An 18,483-nucleotide genomic window follows, 5' to 3' on the forward strand; every position below is an offset into this window, starting at 1 on the left:
TTGCTTGAGGGCTGCATGAGACCCTAGGTTCTTTTTTTTTTTTTTTTTTTTTTTTTTTTTTTTTTTTTTTAAATCATCATTTTATTGAGATATATTCACATACCACGCAGTCATACAAAACAAATTGTACTTTCGATTGTTTACAGTACCATTACATAGTTGTACATTCATCACCTAAATCAATCCCTGACACCTTCATTAGCACACACACAAAAATAACAAGAATAATAATTAGAGTGAAAAAGAGCAATTGAAGTAAAAAAGAACACTGGGTACCTTTGTCTGTCTGTTTCCCTCCCCTACTTTTCTACACATCCATCCATAAACTAGACAAAGTGGTGTTTGGTCTTTATGGCTTTCCCAATCCCATTGTCACCCCTCATAAGCTACATTTTTATACAACTGTCTTCGAGATTCATGGGTTCTGGGTTGTAGTTTGATAGTTTCAGGTATCCACCACCAGCTACCCCAATTCTTTAGAACCTAAAAAGGGTTGTCTAAAGTGTGCATAAGAGTGCCCACCAGAGTGACCTCTCGGCTCCTTTTGGAATCTCTCTGCCACTGAAGCTTATTTCATTTCCTTTCACATCCCCCTTTTGGTCAAGAAGATGTTCTCCGTCCCACGGTGCCAGGTCTACATTCCTCCCTGGGAGTCATATTCCACGTTGCCAGGGAGATTCACTTCCCTGGGTGTCTGATCCCACGTGACCCTAGGTTCTTAAACTTTATTTTCTTCTTTCTGCATTTAAATGTGTGAAGCTTAGAGCAAAAAAGGAGAGAAAAATACAAGATCCTAAAGGACTCCTAGTCAATGATACAGCTTCTTAAAAAATTCTTCTCTGTATAAAGGCAGGATACAATTTTTATGTGCATAATGATCTCTCAAATAAGTGAAGGAAAAAAGCATAGAACTATGAAGAAGAAGAAGAAAAAGAAGAAGAAGAAGAAATAAATAAATACAGAAAGAGGTAATGTAGCTAATTCCAAGAGTGATATAAAGGGTAGATTTCAGTGTTGCTTTTTTTTTTTTTTATAATTTCCTGTATTTTTCCCATTTTTTATGTTAAAATAATTTAATACAAAGAAATTCCACTTTATAAAGAATCTCAGCCTCATGCTTTCCAATAAAACCAGTATCCACAGCTTGAATCGAGGATAAAAAGGCCCAGGCACAGTGTATACTCAGGAAGAACAAGAGCCCTGGGGTTGCGAAAGGGGAAAGGAAGGTCAAGGCAAATTGAGGACCATAACAAGAAAGGCAAAGAACTAGGGGCAGTGCGCTTCAGGCAGAGGATTACCATGGGCAAAGGCTCAGAAGTGAGGGGGAATAACTTGGAGAAACAAGGAATGGGTTTCTCTGACCAAGGTGAACACAGGGAATGCACTGGGCAGAACCAAAAGAGGTGGGGCTGAGAAGGAAAATGATCTCCAAGGATTTTGTGAACCAGCTAAGAAACTGGAGCTTTATCTTGGCCACTGGAAGATTATAGATAGCTCAAGACTCAAACCTGAGAATTTGGGACCTTAATGAAGCTTCACCTCTATCCAATTTATGGTATTAATTTGAAGACTTCTTTTGGGAGCTTCTAAACTATCTGATAGACCATGGTGATCAGGCTTCTCTTTTCCTAGGTAAGTAAGAAGAGTTCAAAGATTCCTACTGGCCTTTCTACTGTCTGATAAGATAAAATCACAGAAAAAGCATCATTCCATCAACTTATATTTCAAGAAGTTAATCAAGACTTCACTGCATCCTAACTTCTAATCTTCTACTCCCACCCCTCTGTGTGACAGAATCTGGATAACCAATACTGAAGATCAAGTAAAGGTCCATCGTGAACAGGCCCTGGAGAGGAGGTGGACAACAAGGGTCTGATTGTTCAGCAAATAACCATATTAGTCCTCTTGGTTAGAGGACTCCCAGAACGCATTTTATGGCAAGTTCTAATAAGATTGTGATGGTTTTGATCAGATGTTTTCTCCAAGTTTGAACAGTTCTCTCTTAAAAATAGTATAAATATCTTCCATAAAGTTTTGTTTCCAAAAGATTTCAAATTTCTAACAGTTATGTCAGGAAATGGGATATAAAATAATGAGGGTACCCACTTGTTTTTATCAGAAAAGATGAATGAATTTTTGGAACGAAAAGTTCATGTAACATGAAAATAAGAAATCAAGCTAACTGAAATCAGAGTACTTGGGGCTTGCTTACCTCTACCAAAGTCATGGGCAGTGGGAGAGGAGATATCCTGGTTATTCTAGGATAACAGTATTAGGAAGAGGCCAGCTAAGTGAACCCACTTTAAAGTAACACCATATTCCATAGTACAGTGTAGGGGAGAAAGCTTAGTAAAATATATCTTAAAAATTAATAAATTATGAAACTATATATTATCTTACATTTAACAAAACGTAAGTTATAATTGCAACTCTGCTGTAATTACTAGAACAAAGCTAGAATAAATGTCTGCTGGCATTTTTAGGCACCCTTTTTCTGACAAAATCATGCAATATGATTCAGTATCCTTTAATTCATTTTTTTCTTTTGCGGCATAAAGAGATTTACCTTTGCAAATATATTAGAAAGACTCATCAGTTTTTCCTGATCTTTGTTATTCGAGACACGTTCTTTTGAAGTCCCTGTAAGGTCACATTCCTTGGTAATGTTCTCTTCTTCAATTGTCCGGGGTCTAATTCTGCCAGAGCCTCATTTGTCAGATTCTACCAGTTTACCACAATCATGTTCAATAATTTGATGAAATTAAACATCTTTAGCCAGATTTGTTAAGTTCATTTTGGAGGGAAATTACATTTTTAGTTTATTATAGAATATTTATATGATCTGATAGTCAGCAAGGAATGGAGCAAAAAGAGGAGCCACTGGTGAGAAGATACATAAAAGAGATGTTTGAGTAGAGGCCAATTTTACTAGTGGTCAGTTAATTAGAGACTATGTCCATTTTGCCACAACTTGTACTTCCCTTTACAACTTTATAATAACCTGATCTGGGATACTAAATACCCTTGTACTTTCCTGGACAGGCAGATGGATAAGAGGTGGATTTATTTTTTAATAACAGTGTCTACTATAGACAAAAGATGCTAAAAGCAGAAATTAAGGTTGGAAGATCAAAATTTGATTCCATACTCTGCCATACATCAAGATTAGCTACCATCACATAACCAGGAGAAACCTCAGATTCAGAGGCAATACTTAACCTTGCCCTTTTAGATTTACTGTGAGGTGTTTGCAGTTACCTTATCTAACCCTGGATTACCAAGTCCCATCTAGTTTCAAATGCCACCTGGCAATTTCATTCCTGGGAATGGGGAAACTATCACAGGCCAATCTTAGTAAAGAACATAGAAAAAGATGTCCAAATGTCTGGTTTAGGGAATGAATGGGGTTGGGGAGAGTGAGATTAGAGAGGAGTTGGGGAGAAACTGAGAGACTAGTTGGAATTTACCAGGCAAGAATATTCTGAGGAGTTGAATGTACTTCATAGATGAGACTAAATTCCCAGTCAGCCACTTTCTAGGGTAAAACTGAGTGATGTAACATCCTGCATATATGTTCAGTCATGTCTACAACCACAATTGGACCAAGGACCAAAGGCTCTCGACCCCGCCCCTCCAACTCTCACCCAGTCTTTAGATTTCACAATATTAGTAGTTTATATTTACCACATTTTCCCTTGTACTGGGAAAGGAGGTTACCATTTTGTTGACCAAGGGAGACTCTGTCTCCAGGAGGAATGGGACAATATGTCCTATTCATCTTTGTATTTTCACCCTTTGTTTCTTCTCCACCCCTGCTTATGCCCTTCTTTGTACATAATAAATGCTCAACAATTTATTTATTATTGAATTGAATCCAAGACTTCCATCCAATTAAATCTGATGTTTGTAAAGAAAGAGAGTAGGAAGTCACACCAGAAAGGGCCCTGCAATGCATTTATTCTATAAATCTAAAGTTAAAGGGAAAGAGTGGGGCATGGTTTTGGTCATCCAACAAGGGTAATGCAGGGTGAGGCACGATGGGAGACCTTAATACTTAAGCCGTCTTTTACCCAACCCTTCTTTTAGAATAGAAATGAGCACACCAATCTGTCTGCAGCCAGATGGGCAACATAAAAGGATGCTCTTGATGTTCAACATTCCTAAATTCCTTCTTGCAAGATGAAAGCAAAGAGATCAACAATCATCTTCCTAGTTTAAGGATTTCCAGAGACTGCTCACGTTGCAAGCCAGTAACTCCATCCCATCTCAGATGCCTCATTAATCACTAAGAATTGGAAAAGTCCCTGAAAGGAGACCTCTCGACCACAGAATTGCTAGGCTCTTTTTCAACTGATGGATGCAAACCTTTGCCCAATTATTTTCTCTAATAATTTTTGCATCAAATGCTTTTAGAGTGGGGACACGATGAGTCCTCTCACATCTTTAATACAGGAAATCTTCTGCCTTCTCCGAAGTACAGACCCCACAAATGATCTGCTGTACATCCCTTGGAAAGCCCATGGTAGTTGTCTTCCAAACAAAACAAAAGACTTCATTTCTTAATATCAATTCAGCAAAGTGCTCTGCTACTAATTATTGTTCTACTCTGTTAAAGCTGAAGAAGAAAACAGTTGAGAGAATTCATTAATCTTTCAACAATCTTTGAATGTATTGTCAAAACTGAGCAGGGACCCAAGTACATAACTTTGGTTAAGATTCTAGACTTCTCATATCATCTGAGCCAGTCCCATAATCTTCTGTTTAAACCAAGTACAAAGGCATGACAGAGGCAGTCCCATATCCAAAATTTAAATATGCAATATCAGCTAACCCCATCCAAAAGATCAGATCACTAGGCCACCACTTAGGCAAGTATTTAGTAACTGACTCATCAGTAGAAGGCCAATTAGGATGCTGTTCTACCTAAAATCAGCTATTGCACTGGACCAAATCAGGGTTTTATTTTTGGTCAAGGCATTCAATTATTAATGCTTCTCCTATTTGTCATAATAAAGTCATTATTTTCCCATTCTCATTGGGACAGAATTCAGATATCTCAAGTCCCAAAGTGATGGGAAAGATTCAAGATGTTTTATAGGCATCCTTTCAGCTGATGCCTATGGGCAGAGAGGTTAGGCCTCCTTTGGGGGAGAGTAAAAGACAGGGTCCTAGAATGACATGGGAATCATGCTGGGAATGTCCTTCACATCTGGCACGCAGCATAAACAGCTCTCACTTTAACCAGCACAAAATGGATAGAAAATTCAATTCTGACCGCATGTAGAGGACATGCTAACTAATCCTTCTTCTAACTAATCTTTAACACACTGCCCCTTTGTTAAGGCTGATCAGAAAGCAATGGAAGGAACACTGGATTTGGTGCTAGAAGAAATGTCTTCATCAGGCTGTAAGTGGATGATAGACAAGAGAAAAATAAAGAAAACAATGTAACTTGAGTGTTTTCCCATTTCACTTATCCGTCAGGAAATTCAGCTAAATTCAGTACCTATCTAGAATGATTTTAATTACCTCATTTGCAATACCTAATCATTCATCTCCTTCTAACTGGCCATTGTTCTATTTTATTTTTTAATTATGTTGTGTTCAATCTTGTAAGCTGCTCCATATCATACTCTAGAGACAAAATACATAAAATATGCTATTCTTGGGGAAATGTCTGTGTATTTTTCCCGGGAAAATCTTACCTGCATATGAGTCTATTTTTCACCAAGGCTGTAAAGATCTCCTGAAATAGTTTATGTTGGGGGTGTTTGCTGAAATTTCTCTCATTTTTGTAGTTTATACTGAGATGAAACAAACAAAAAAGTATTTTGTAATAAATTTTAATATTCACACAAATATAAAATCTCTTAGGTTTAACACATTGCTATAGGCAAGTATCAATTGTTAAATAGGAATTAGAAATTCAATTGTAAAGTTAATAATATAGATTATAGACAAGCATAAGTATTTCATCTTACCATGTTAACTAAAGTATTCCTTATAAATATTTAATAGTTAAAATAGGGTGGCGTCACTAATGTGCGGTGTTAATAATAGGGAAAACTGTATGTATGAGGGGGTATATGGGAACTCTGTATTTTCTGTATGATTTTTCTGTAAACCTAAAATTTCTCTAATTATATAAATACACACACACACATACACACACACACAAACACACAAATTGGATGGAGTGAGGAAAAGGAGTATATGGAGAAAAAAAGCTACTGGGGCACATTATCTGGACAGCCGTGAATAAGCCAGAGAAGGATTCCTTCCCTTCACTTTTCTACCCACCCTCAACCTTATTTGGCTGCCATAGCTATTAACACCAGTGGTTGTCATGGATATTTCCTTGTAAATATTAGGGATTTATTAAAGACCATCATTGTCTTTATTTGTATGTTGTTGTTGTTTAATAAAGTCTTGAGATACTCCAGTGGCAGTCTCTTGTTGCTTGATATTATATCCCACCAAAGAGGTTAAAAATATCCCCAAAACATTCTATTTCAAAACTGGGAAAGGATAGGAGAGAAAGCACAAAAGGGACAAAATGCTACAGAATATATGAGACAACAGTTTTGTGCATAGTAAAATAAACTAATTTTAAATTCTAGGCCGAGTAAGCTGGAATTAAATGCCACCTAGACGGCAAGTTTTGTAACCTACTGTTGCCATTTGCAAAGTGCCGCCTCCCCAGCCTTTCAGCTGCCATTGGATAGCATGTCCCCACCCTAGTCAGGTAAGGGTTGTGACAGATTCCTAGTAGCTAGACACTGCTAGACTGATGTGTAATAATATTTAAAGTAGTTAGTGTTCCTTACCTAAAAATATATTTTAAAAATATGAACCCATTTCATTTGGCCTTTCAGGACTGTTTAATTCACTGCCATAAAATGAGAGGGAAATAAACTCTAGGCCAAATAAATTATCATCCTACAATATTCATACTGATATTTCATGTCATTCATTGTTTATATGGCACTCAGTGCCAAATGACCCATGCACATCATAAAACTGAGAAAACCAGTTCCTGGAAGGGAAGTGGCCCTGGAGAATGTGCAGCTTCTATGAGGTCTACATGGTGACAGCAGAGATAAACATGGGCTGAAGCTTTCAATGTTAAAGGAAAAGTGTGACTACTTCAAATGAAAACCTCAGTTGTTTTGACAACCACATTCTTTAGCCACCATATCCGTTCACAGCAACAGCTCCTTTTATTCCTTCTTATTACTGGCAAGATGTGAACAGACCAAAAGCCAACGACAAAGCTGGGAACCAGCCTAGCCAGGTCAACAATCTGGAACCATTTCCTCATTGAGCAAATGCCAAATGTATGCGAGCACATGTCCTAAAACTCCCAGGTCAGTTCCACCTGTAGCCATTAAGCCTATTATTTACACATGATTTCTGGAAATGGTTTAAGCCCTAACTAAAATTGTTAAATTAAGAATAACACCCATGGTAAATTTTAACATAGATTTTAGATTTTAGCTGCTGTGATAAACTTAAATAACACTTAGGGCTAATGAGATAGGTTGCTGAAGGGCAAGGGAGATACTGGATTTCTTACCTAAAATTTTCAAGTTCAACAGCTTCTGTGGACTCATGCCACTGACCTCGAGTTCTATGTCCACCCACTTTGATGGCGGGCTCAGACTTCGTCATGCTGTTTTGGGCACTATCAAAGTTAATGGCTGGAAGCTATAAAAATAGAAGCATAAAGTACATGAGGATCAAAATTTAGCACAGGATAAAGAAAGTAACAAAATGAGGGGAAGAGGGAGTAGACAGGGTAAAAGGAACAATTTTTACTAAGCCAATAATTAACGTGGTATCTATGCCAAATGTAAGGTTTTTCCAAGATTTAACATTTTGAAGTAAACATTTACTCTCTCTACCTTACCCTGATTCATTTTTCTTCATATCTTGAAAAACCATCTATCATATCTTACAGTTATTTATTTTTAACTTCCTTGATTATAATTATAATGGCCACGAGCAGGAACCTGCCTATTTTTGTTCAATGCTATATCTCCTACACCTAAAATATTGCTGGGGATACAGGTTTGGTGTGGAGCATCAGTTTTTAAAACTTTTAAGGTGATTCAAATGTTCAACCAGACTCGAGAGTTTCAGCATCAAGGCACTCTGGTATAGAGTGAAGGACCCAGATTGAGAATGAGTCATTATTTGTCCATTCCATTCATTCACTCATTCTTCAACATTTACCAATTGTACATATTTATGCCTGATCCAAGGAATATAAAGATAAAGAAGATTCTATCACTTTTAACCAGTTTTAACATACTGATTACTTGATCATATTTATAAATGTCATTGAAATATACTATAGGATTTACCATAGGAAAAGTAAAACCTTGTCTAAATTAATTAAAACAACTTGACTATGCCCCATTTACAATATGAATTAATTAATTATTCATATAATAAACTGGCAAGTTATCAGTACTCAACTAGATCCACTTATCAATATTTACCTACAATTGGGAAAACCTTGAGGTTTTTTTTTTTTTTGGTACCACAGTAAAGTTTAGCATAGCAAGGACAAATACCATATTGTTTTCGAAGTGCGAATGAGGATGTTCTACAAAGTACAAATGAAGGATGTCCTACAAGTAGCTAAATTATTACATATAAGGTAAGTGGAGTATAATATAACAAAATAAATTATTCATTGTCAGTAAATCGTTGTATTCTATATATTATAATTATCAAATAAAGCTATAATATTGTACTTGTCTTATTTATATATAGAAATCAGCAAAAAACATTTCTTTATCAAAAAAGAGTATGCCTGGCCTCCCATATGGTAGTGTTTATAGAAAAATCCATTATAATAAGGGCATTGTTTAATAGCTAGCAAAAAAAAAAAGAACACACAAACAAAAAACAACATATCCTTCTTTATTGTATATCAGCCATGGCTGAATTCCCCAGCAAAAAAAGAACACTCATGAAAATATTAATAAATCTTCCATCCTGTAAAACTGCCTTTCTAGCTCACTGTTCAGGGGGTCATTCCACAAGACCACAGACCCATGGACCCTTGAGGCAGCAATGCTTAGTGGTTAAGAGAACAAACTCTAAGCCAGATTTAAATTCACCATTAGCTAGCTGCAAAATCTCGGAGAAATTATTTAATCTCTGTACATGAGTTTCCACATCTGAAAAATGGAAAAAAATCATAATAAAATTAACTCAAAGAGTTATTATGAAAATTAAATGAGTTACTATTTATAAAGTACTTGCTTTGTGCCATCCATAGTTGTGTTTTAAATACTCTTTTAATCCTAATTATTCCCATTATACAGATGAATTTGCTAAAAATAATACAATCTTTCATTAAAAATTAGATGCTTTCTGGATGTGAACTAACAGCACAGATGATAATGGACATGAAGTCACAACAACAAGCAAAATTTCCTGTGTTACACAGGAAATGTCATGACACACAGCAAACGGGAAGTAATTTTTCCAAGCTCAAGGGGTTTCAGACTGCCTTGCCATTATCAAAACTCCCAGAATACTGATTATAGATGAGAAAACTGAGGCACAGAAGGGCTACATGATTCACCTAAGGGACACATAGCTAGTAAGTGGCAGAGCTGGAACTCAAACCCAGACAACCTCTCTCCCTCTCCAACATTCTCAGTCCTCCAATCCTTATTTATGTGTCTCCAATGATGAGAAACACACTGTCCTGATTCTGCTAATTTACTTTTCACAGAGTTTGACTCTTCCCCAAGTTTTTCTTCATACTAAGATGAAATTCTGTCTTCCAATGCTCTGTTCCTGTCTTCTAGTCCACCATCATCTCCTTTCACAATATTTAAAATGACTAAATTGCTTTTTTTAAAAAAATGTAAGTTCAATAAAGTTTGCACCCCAAGTTCTGGCAGCATTAAACTGGTCACTGGTCCCAGAATATACCACAGTGTTTGATCTCTTCATGCCTGAACATGTGTGGCCTATAATTACTGATCAGGTTTCAGAGCTCAGTTCAAACAGCCTCCTGGGTGAAGAGTTGCCAAGACCTCCCTGGGCAGAAATATTCACTCCCTCCCTCAGGCCTAACTGTGCTTACCTCTCTTACAGCACTTCTCACACTCTATTACAATGTCTAGTTTACACATAAGCCTTTTCCCCTTGAGTTTAGCTTCCCTGAGGGCAGTCTGACATCTGTCTTCCTTTCTGTTCTTAGCACCTTACACAGAGTCTGCTACATAGGAGGTGTTCAAATGTGAAGCTATTGAATGAATGTGCACCTTGTCCCAAGTGTCTTTGCTAAACTAATTCTTCCTCCAACAAACTACCTCCAGATTAGTCCATCCATTCAGTATATTTATTGCAGATACTTTGGGTGCCAGGCATTGTGTGAAACACTGGGTATATGGTTAGCAGGATGGCCCTAGCTTCTGCCTTCAAGTTTACAATCTCATTGAAGGGAGAGTATGGGGGAGAAGCAATAAACAGCATGAGAAGCATGCTGCAAAATTAATAAACAGGGGTTTGTTGTGGTGGAAAATGAAGGGGAGATAGAGTGGGTCATGGACCAGCCATACAGGAAGGCAGAGAAGAACTACATGTGCTCTAGGAACTGGAAGGTATCTGAGCAGCTCGAACTCTGAGTGGAAAGGAAAGAGGCTGGAGATCAAAGCAATGACCACCATGCAGCCTTCCTAAAAGTTTGATCTGACTCTGCTCAAGATATTCAACATTTCCCATTGCTTATGGGATGAAGTACAAAATTCTAAAATGAGCTTTAGACACTGTACAGACTCTCTTAGCTTTCCTTATCATTACCTCCAATGTGCTTTCTGTAGCTCTGAATATTGGGGAAAAAATCTGAATTCCAGCTCAAGACAGATCACTTCATGATTTGTGAAGAGCCTCTGGTGAAATCTTCAACCAGCTTTGTGATTTCACTTCTTTCACTTCAACAATCCTGGGGCAGTTCTTTTCCTTGAATTATTTGGTTTTACCAGGTTAGGTTTTACTCTAACCTGCTTTTGCTGAAAGGGGCCCATCTGCCTCAATGTGTCTCTGTCCCCTGTTCTGTCATACTGTGGGACTGTCCTATAGAACAGCAGACTCTAACATAGCAAAGCAAGACAGGCAGAGATACTTGGAACAAACAGGACAAAGAGTAAAAGTAGCTCACTAGAACACAATGAAACAATGAGGGACACGGCCTGGCTTGTTAGAGATTCAGAGGACATTCAGTTCTTTGTGGTTCTCTGCCTAAAACCATAAAGGAGATTTCCTCTGTACCCGGGTAAATGGCCATAAATAACAGGCCAGGTCCTGTTAGTGCAGACAGAAAGTCAGGTGAATGAGCCTTAATTCCAGATTTCCCTTTTCAAATTGATGGCTAAAAATCTCAGAGCCAGATGTGTGGCCCACTTGCATATTTTAATGGGCTTTTCTACCTCATCTAACTCTACTTTGTCTTCCTACCCTTATTTTTATTTCTCCCCTGGCCCAGGTTTTAATTTAGGATAACCTATCATACTTTATGTATCCTCATAAACCTCCTTAAAATCTTTCTAGAACAAGCAAAGTATAAATAAATTAACTCCTGATTTATTTTCTCCAATATCTTTCTTCTTCTGTGTTTCCACGTTATTTTATTGAAAGGAGAATAGAATGTTCAGAATAGCATTTATTATTTCAAAACTACAAATGCATGAAAGTTTTATAAACAGAATAATGTACGATTTCTGTGAATCTTAGGCCCTTCTTATAAATGACAGCAGTTATTTTCATTTTGGCTTAGAGCCACCTACTTCCTGAAAAATTCAAACATTACAAATACTTATTTTTGTATGTGCAACATATTTTACAATAAGATATGGTGATATCACATGCAAACTTCTCAGACAACAGACTGCAAATTCCAAAATTGGTTAAATGGGAAAAAAAACTATTAATCTAACTTTAATAAAGTCTGCCAGGTGTTAAAAAGGAAGTGGGGATGCAATTTGCCACAATAGATCTATTCAACATAGGCTTCAAAGTTGGGAAATTGGAGCCAAAAAATAAAATAAAATTGATGTTTCTTTTTCCCTGGCCAGAGAGTTATATATACTCATGCAGTGACTCAATTCTAAAGTCACAATTCAATTTCGCAAAAACTGACCAAGAACTTACTGAGTAGAAGATATAGAGAATCAGAGGCAAAAGTCAAAGCTGCTGACATTGGGAAGTTCACAATCTTGTCAGCCAATAAAACATGTAGGCAAGTGTTTCCAAAGAAGGGGAGAAAATAATGCTACAGCAGTGAAATAAGGTGCTTTGGGAACTACAGGAGAGAGAGATCACTTCTGGACTAGAAGATTAACAAAGGTTTTTTGGATCTTGAAAATAGGTAAGACTTTATAAGACAGAAATTTGGTGAAAGGACATTGTAGACTTGAGAAGAACAGAAGCAAAACATATGTATACATATATATATATAGAGAGAGAGAGAGAGAGAATATGAGGGGTAAAAAAGACTGTTAAAATAGCCAAATGAGAAGTCTTCCTGGGAGTCACAGCATTAATACTATAGAAGGGACTGATATGACAAAAGACATTTTTAGGCCACGTTTACTCTGAATCAACAACTCGCCCAACTCCTTTCTGAATTATAATTTAATTCCCCAAGTCCTTTATAAGATTTCTCAGTGGTTAGAGCCACACACTGCAAAGACAGTGTGCCCAGGTTCAGAACTGTACTCCACCTTTAGCTAGCCACATGATTTTGGGAAAGTCCCTTAACCTCTCTGTGCCTCAGTTTCCTCATCTGTAAAAATGAGGTTGTGATTATTAAACAGGGTAATGTAGGCAAAGCCCCAGACACAGAGTAAGCATTCCCTAAATATGATCTATAATTATTTGGTACCTATAGACCATCAAATCATTAGAAAGTCATTCCCCAATATAAATAGATAAAAATTCTGTAATTTCTGGTAAATATGGTTAATATAATCAAAGCCATCAGGGCTAGATTACTAACCACATGAGCTCTTAAAAAGAGTTATTTAAACATGTTTAGCATAGCATTTTGGAGCCAGACCACCTGGGTTCAAGACCCATCCCTACCATTTTCTAGACAACAATCCTAAATAGGTGTCTGCTGCTATCACTATTAGTAGCATTGCTGTATTGTTCCCCAAACCTCCATGGATGAACTCTATCTACTCTCATGACTCTCCAAAGTTTTACCGAAATGAAATTAAAGAGAGAAAAACAAAGATAAATTCAAGTAGAGGTACCACTCCTTCTCTAACTAATAAAAATGCTCTTATAAAAATTGCCCATGCTCACTCCTTTCTCCTCCTTTTGTGGTGAGGTACAACTAGTACCAATCCTCAAAAGTGTCCCTGTAGCAAGGAGACAGGGATGGGGGAGAGAAGGAGGGAAATGTGGTAGGCAGTGTTTTGGAAAAAGTCAATTTCCCTAAAGTTCTGAAGTGTCAAACATTGGGCATTCAATAGAAAGGGACACTGTTTCTAGACTGCAGAATAAAAGTTTTCATAATCAGGACACATGGCACTAAGCATAGGATAAGGCAGGGCCCAGGCATGAGAGCAGACAAATGAAAAGGCCGAGTCTTGGCAGAACCTAAACTGGGTACAAGAGAAACAGTAAGATGAAGAAAGAGAAAGGATAGGAAAGAACAAAGACAAGTAGGCATATCATTCATAAAGATGTTAAATGAATCCCTTCAGAAAGATTTGGTTTCTCTTTTGCTAAATGTGTGTGCATTCTTTGAAAACAACACCTGTTGTTTGCTTGATTGGACGTTCAAAAGGCACCGAAGTCTTTTAAGATCTGAATAGTCCCTAGGAGAAAGAATAACACAATGTCAGTCAACAGAAGGCTCCAGGTGAACAAGGTCATGTTACCCACCGATGGCACTGCCACTTAGAGACGTGCTTTTATAGCCTGAAACCTATACACATTAAACATTTCCTTTAAAACTTTAGAAATGATCAAACATTTCAGTAAACACTGTAACCCAGAGTAGCAGTTGTCAAGAGTCTACCAGACTTCTCAGAAGCCATTAAATCTGGTTGCTGGCCACTGTCTGAGTTAATAAATGGCAGAGATTTGGCATGTGCTTACCTGGTGGTGATCCCTTGCTGTTTTTTATCAGTTGATTTTTCTGTGGTCTTCACCTTTTTGTCTTGATCAGGCATTGTAAAACGTCAATGCCCCAAAATTAACATCGCATTCCTTTCAAAATAAATCGGAGGGAAAAGCTTTAGTTGAGTTGTGTGCTTCAAAACATTCTCAGTTAATTCAGGCAAAATTCACTTGCAACATTTATTTAAACATGCAAAAACTAACATGTTCAACATATTCAGGTTCACCAAAAGACAAGGAACAATTCATTTGTTTGCCCCCAGCTCCCACCCCACAATCTATCTCTTATTCAATTTCTTTTAGTTTCCATAATAGAAACAAAATGAAAGTGTTGAAGGTACTCATTGTTTTGATTACAAAGGAATTATAAAATTAAATATACTATTGGTTTAATTTGATTGAATGTAAAATTTTCCAACATTGTTTCAATGCCACCGTTTAACTTCAGTATGTTGTTCAGGCATGAAAACTCATGTGCTATTGTCTTTTAATTGCATGCCTCAAAGTATTGTGAAATTTATGGTCAAAATCCAAGTGTTTCAGAGGTAGTTAGAGGCAAAAGGAATGTATCAATGGGAGTCTCACTGTAACAGAATTTGGAAAAGTGAAATGCACAGGCAGTTTATCTAAGGACTTAAAAATGATGGTCTAATATAGTTGTGATATTTGTGACAAAGAGTTGAGTTGGACTTATGAGTTAGGGACCAAGGTGTACATCAAAGGTGCACACTGAAAACAAGGTACAATATTAACATTTTAGGATTGTATCTCAGGGATAACACCATGTATTCATTCATTCAAAAAATATTTACTGACTATTAACTATGTCCAGTCTCAAACCGAAAACTACTAAAGGGAAAAGAGGCAATCACAGATATGTAGTTCTATCACAGCAAAGAAAAACTCACTGTTAAGGATTGAATCATGAACCCCACAAAGACATATTCAAAGTCTTAAGCCAAATTCCTGTGGGTGTGAACCATTTTGTAAATAGGACCTTTGAAGAGGTCATTATTAGTTAAATTGTGGACTCATTTGTGAATAGGATCTTAGAAGATCCTATTAAATGAGGCCAAATTGAATCAGCATGGGCCTAAATCCATATGGCTGAAGTCCTTATAAGCAGAAGAAATTCGAATGCAGTCGTAGAAGCCAGAAGTCAGTGGAAGCCAGAAGTCAGAGGAAGCCAGAAGTCAGAGGAAGCCAGAGAATGAGGCGCATTACCATGTGATAGAGGCAGAGATGCAAGCCAAAGAACCATCAGGACTGCAGCAAGCCAGGCCAGGGAAAAGCATGGCCTGTTGAGAACTTGATTTTGGACTTTTAGCCTCCAAAACTGTAAGGCAATAAATCCATGTTGTTAAAGCGAATCCATTGTGTGATATTTGTCATAGCAGTCTAACAACCTGACACCCAGTTGTGAACTTTGAAACAGATTTTGTGGGGAGTTTAGATAGAGATTTTATTTAGCACCTGCTTTACTCTAGAAGGAAGGAAGGAAGGGAGGGAGGGTGAAAAGTTGGAAATGAGGAAGGGAGAAAGATTGGAAACGAGGAAGGGAGGAAGGGAGGGAAGGAGAAAGAGGACTTACAAATTACTGTTTAAAAGAAAAACACACAAGTACTTCTTTTTATGCAGATATTAAAATGGCTCCAAAGTTCTAAAATAAATGGAAACTCAGTCAAAATAAATAAATTTAATTTTACTTTTCCCTCAAGGTCAGAAAGAAAATTCTGCATATACACACTGGCCTGTTGGCTTCAAATTACTGCTCAAGGCATAGCTACACACTGTTTTAGACACAGAAGATGAAAACCACAATGATTAGCATATCAGAACATGTGGGAAAGCTCACAGACATCTTCTGCTAGAAGATCACATTTGCCACAATCAAATCCTGCTAAATACTATCTTATTCTCTTGTTTAATCTCTGTAATTTTATTGACTGGGTGTGTGAACAGGAAATCATCATCTAATAGTTTTATCAGTTTGAGATTAGTGTGTACTCTGTGAGGGGAAGAGGGAAAATAGATAACTCTCTGGAAATGTTTCACTTAATTAAACAGTAAACAAACTCACCAGAATCAGTAGAAACAGACAATTGCCTTAAGGATAAAAAAAACAAGATCATTTCCTCTTGATGGCTTTTAAAATGGAAACTATTCTGAAAAAGACTTTGAGTAGTTGGAAATGCTTTAGAAATATTTTATCTGATCCTATTTTAAATTAACAAAAATGATTACACTATTCCAATGTTTACAATCCAAAATGGGTGAGTGTGGGTGTGGGAAGAGAGACAGCTCATATCTTAAGTTGTCCAGGGGAAGAAAATTTATTAAGGAAGTAGTCACGAAAGGTCAAGCAAGAATGCTATCTAAGGCAAATCAGCAGAAACAGACAATTGCCTTTAGGATGAAAAACAAAATCTTTTTCCCTTGATGGCTTTTAAAATGGAAACTATTCTGAAAATGATTTTGAGTAATTGGAAATGCTTTAAAAATATTTTAAGGCAAAAACTCTCCACAGGGTGGCTTCAGCCTGAACCCACAGGAGGGAGGGTAGGTAGGGGTAGGGACTCTAGAGTGAATTATGCCTCAGAGTTGTCCAAGCCTGAAGGAAAGGACTCAGGCTTTCATACTCCTGTACCCGTTAGTCATTGATAAGGGCCCTGCTGGGGAAGGTCATAAACCCCCAAGCACTCCATATCTAGAGGTAAAGAGACTCCAGTATCTTAGGCACAGTCCTGCAAAAAAAAAAAAAACGAGCCTCAGGAGCTGGCTGTTGGAAACAAAAGAACACTGAAGCCAATACCCTGGACACACAACAAAACAGCAATAAGGAATCCTGTAGGTTTTGGACAGAGCACCAACACCATCTGTGTGATCATCAGCTCCATGTGGAAGAGCTGTGGATGATGAGGTTACAAGAATCTTCTCTGTAGATCCAAACTGAGCTGAGCCTACAGCAAGCAGCTCTCAACTACAGAGTCAAATTTCCCTCCTTTGCTTGACTGATCTTTCCAGATGCAAGCAAGACCCTGTGGCCTAGCATCCACTCTGTCTTTTGTCCTCATCTCTGTTCCATCTACCATCTCTCCCTGGGAAATCTCTTACAGTCCTAATACCAATCATACTTAAAAATTTATATATTCAGCCTGTGATGGTTAATTTTATGTGTCAATTTGTCTAAATTATAGTATCCAGTTGTTTGGTCAAACACTGGTTTAAATGTTGCTGTGGAGATATTTTGTAGATGGGATTAGCATCTACACTCAGTTGACTTTAAGTAAAGGAGATTATTCTCTATATAATGTGAGTGGGCCTCATCTAATCAGTTGGAATCCTTAAATGCAAAAAACTGAAGGTTCCAGGAAGAAGGAATTCTGCCTCAAAACAACACTCTCCATTTCTTCCTTAGTTTCCAGCCTAAGGAATTTGAACTCAAGACTTCAACTTCATTCCTAATGGAATTTCCAGCCTCTGGCCTCCCCTACAAAAATCACATTTGCAAGCCCCCACAATTGCATAAAACAATTCCTTATACTACACACACACACAGACACACAAACATTTGCACGCACACACATCCTGTCAGTTCTGTTTCTCTGGAGAATCCTACTAATACAGATTTTTGTACAAACAGTGGATCTAGAGGAACAGAATCTTAGGGATGAGTTTTCTGAAGTGGTCCTGGGCTGGGGGAAAGGGTTGTTTAATTGATTAGATTTAAAGGCACTAATGACTATTTCCAATGATTAAGAAGGCGTGGTTCCTTTGTCTAGTTTATAGATGGATGAGTAGAAAAATAGGGGAAGGAAACAAACAGACAAAGGTACCCAGTGTTCTTTTTTACTTCAATTGCTCTTTTTCACTCTAATTATTATTCTTGTTATTTTTGTGTGTGTGCTAATGAAGGTGTCAGGGATTGATTTGGGTGATGAATGTACCACTATGTAATGGTACTGTAAACAATCGAAAGTACGATTTGTTTTGTATGACTGAGTGGTATGTGAATATATCTCAATAAAATGAAGATTTAAAAAAAAAAAAAAAGAAAAGAAAATAATCAGATAGTCTTGTCAAGGGTTTTCCACTGCATTGTTATTTATAATAAAGTAAAACTATGAATAATCGAGATGTCTAAAAAAAAAAAAAAAAAAAAAAAGAAGGCGTGGTTTGACAATGAAGATACACAAAATACCACCATTGGATACTCCTAATCAAATACTTATAAGAGGCAGGTTCTGGATGACTGTGTATTTGATATCTTAGAACATTTCTGTCAAGCTAACAAGTATAATGAGATTGGCTGGTTGTTCCTAAATA

The 18,483-nt window shown here is 37.2% G+C and overlaps 1 protein-coding gene across 11 annotated transcripts in view; it reads right to left on the reverse strand.

Annotated features, from left to right (window-relative positions):
• Nucleotides 1–18,483, reverse strand: part of NEK10 (NIMA related kinase 10) — a 296,604-nt gene that overhangs the window by 257,496 nt on the left and 20,625 nt on the right. For 10 of the 11 annotated variants that reach the window (XR_005218355.1, XR_005218356.1, XM_037846062.1 and 7 more), the window contains exons 2-5: nucleotides 14,137–14,247; nucleotides 13,793–13,853; nucleotides 7,577–7,707; nucleotides 5,706–5,804 (exon numbers count right to left, since the gene is read on the reverse strand). Coding sequence is in view for 9 of the 11 variants with exons in the window: in XM_037846062.1 (XP_037701990.1) it covers nucleotides 5,706–5,804; nucleotides 7,577–7,707; nucleotides 13,793–13,853; nucleotides 14,137–14,210 (365 nt within the window). In the remaining 2 variants the exon portion in view is untranslated. Of the gene's footprint in view, nucleotides 1–5,705; nucleotides 5,805–7,576; nucleotides 7,708–10,830; nucleotides 11,465–13,792; nucleotides 13,854–14,136; nucleotides 14,248–18,483 lie in introns of those variants that run through there. The other variant, XM_037846082.1, reaches the window with a different exon arrangement.

This window comes from Choloepus didactylus, chromosome 1 (genome assembly GCF_015220235.1).
Source record: "Choloepus didactylus isolate mChoDid1 chromosome 1, mChoDid1.pri, whole genome shotgun sequence".
In the NCBI taxonomy this organism is placed as follows: Eukaryota; Metazoa; Chordata; class Mammalia; order Pilosa; family Megalonychidae; genus Choloepus; species Choloepus didactylus.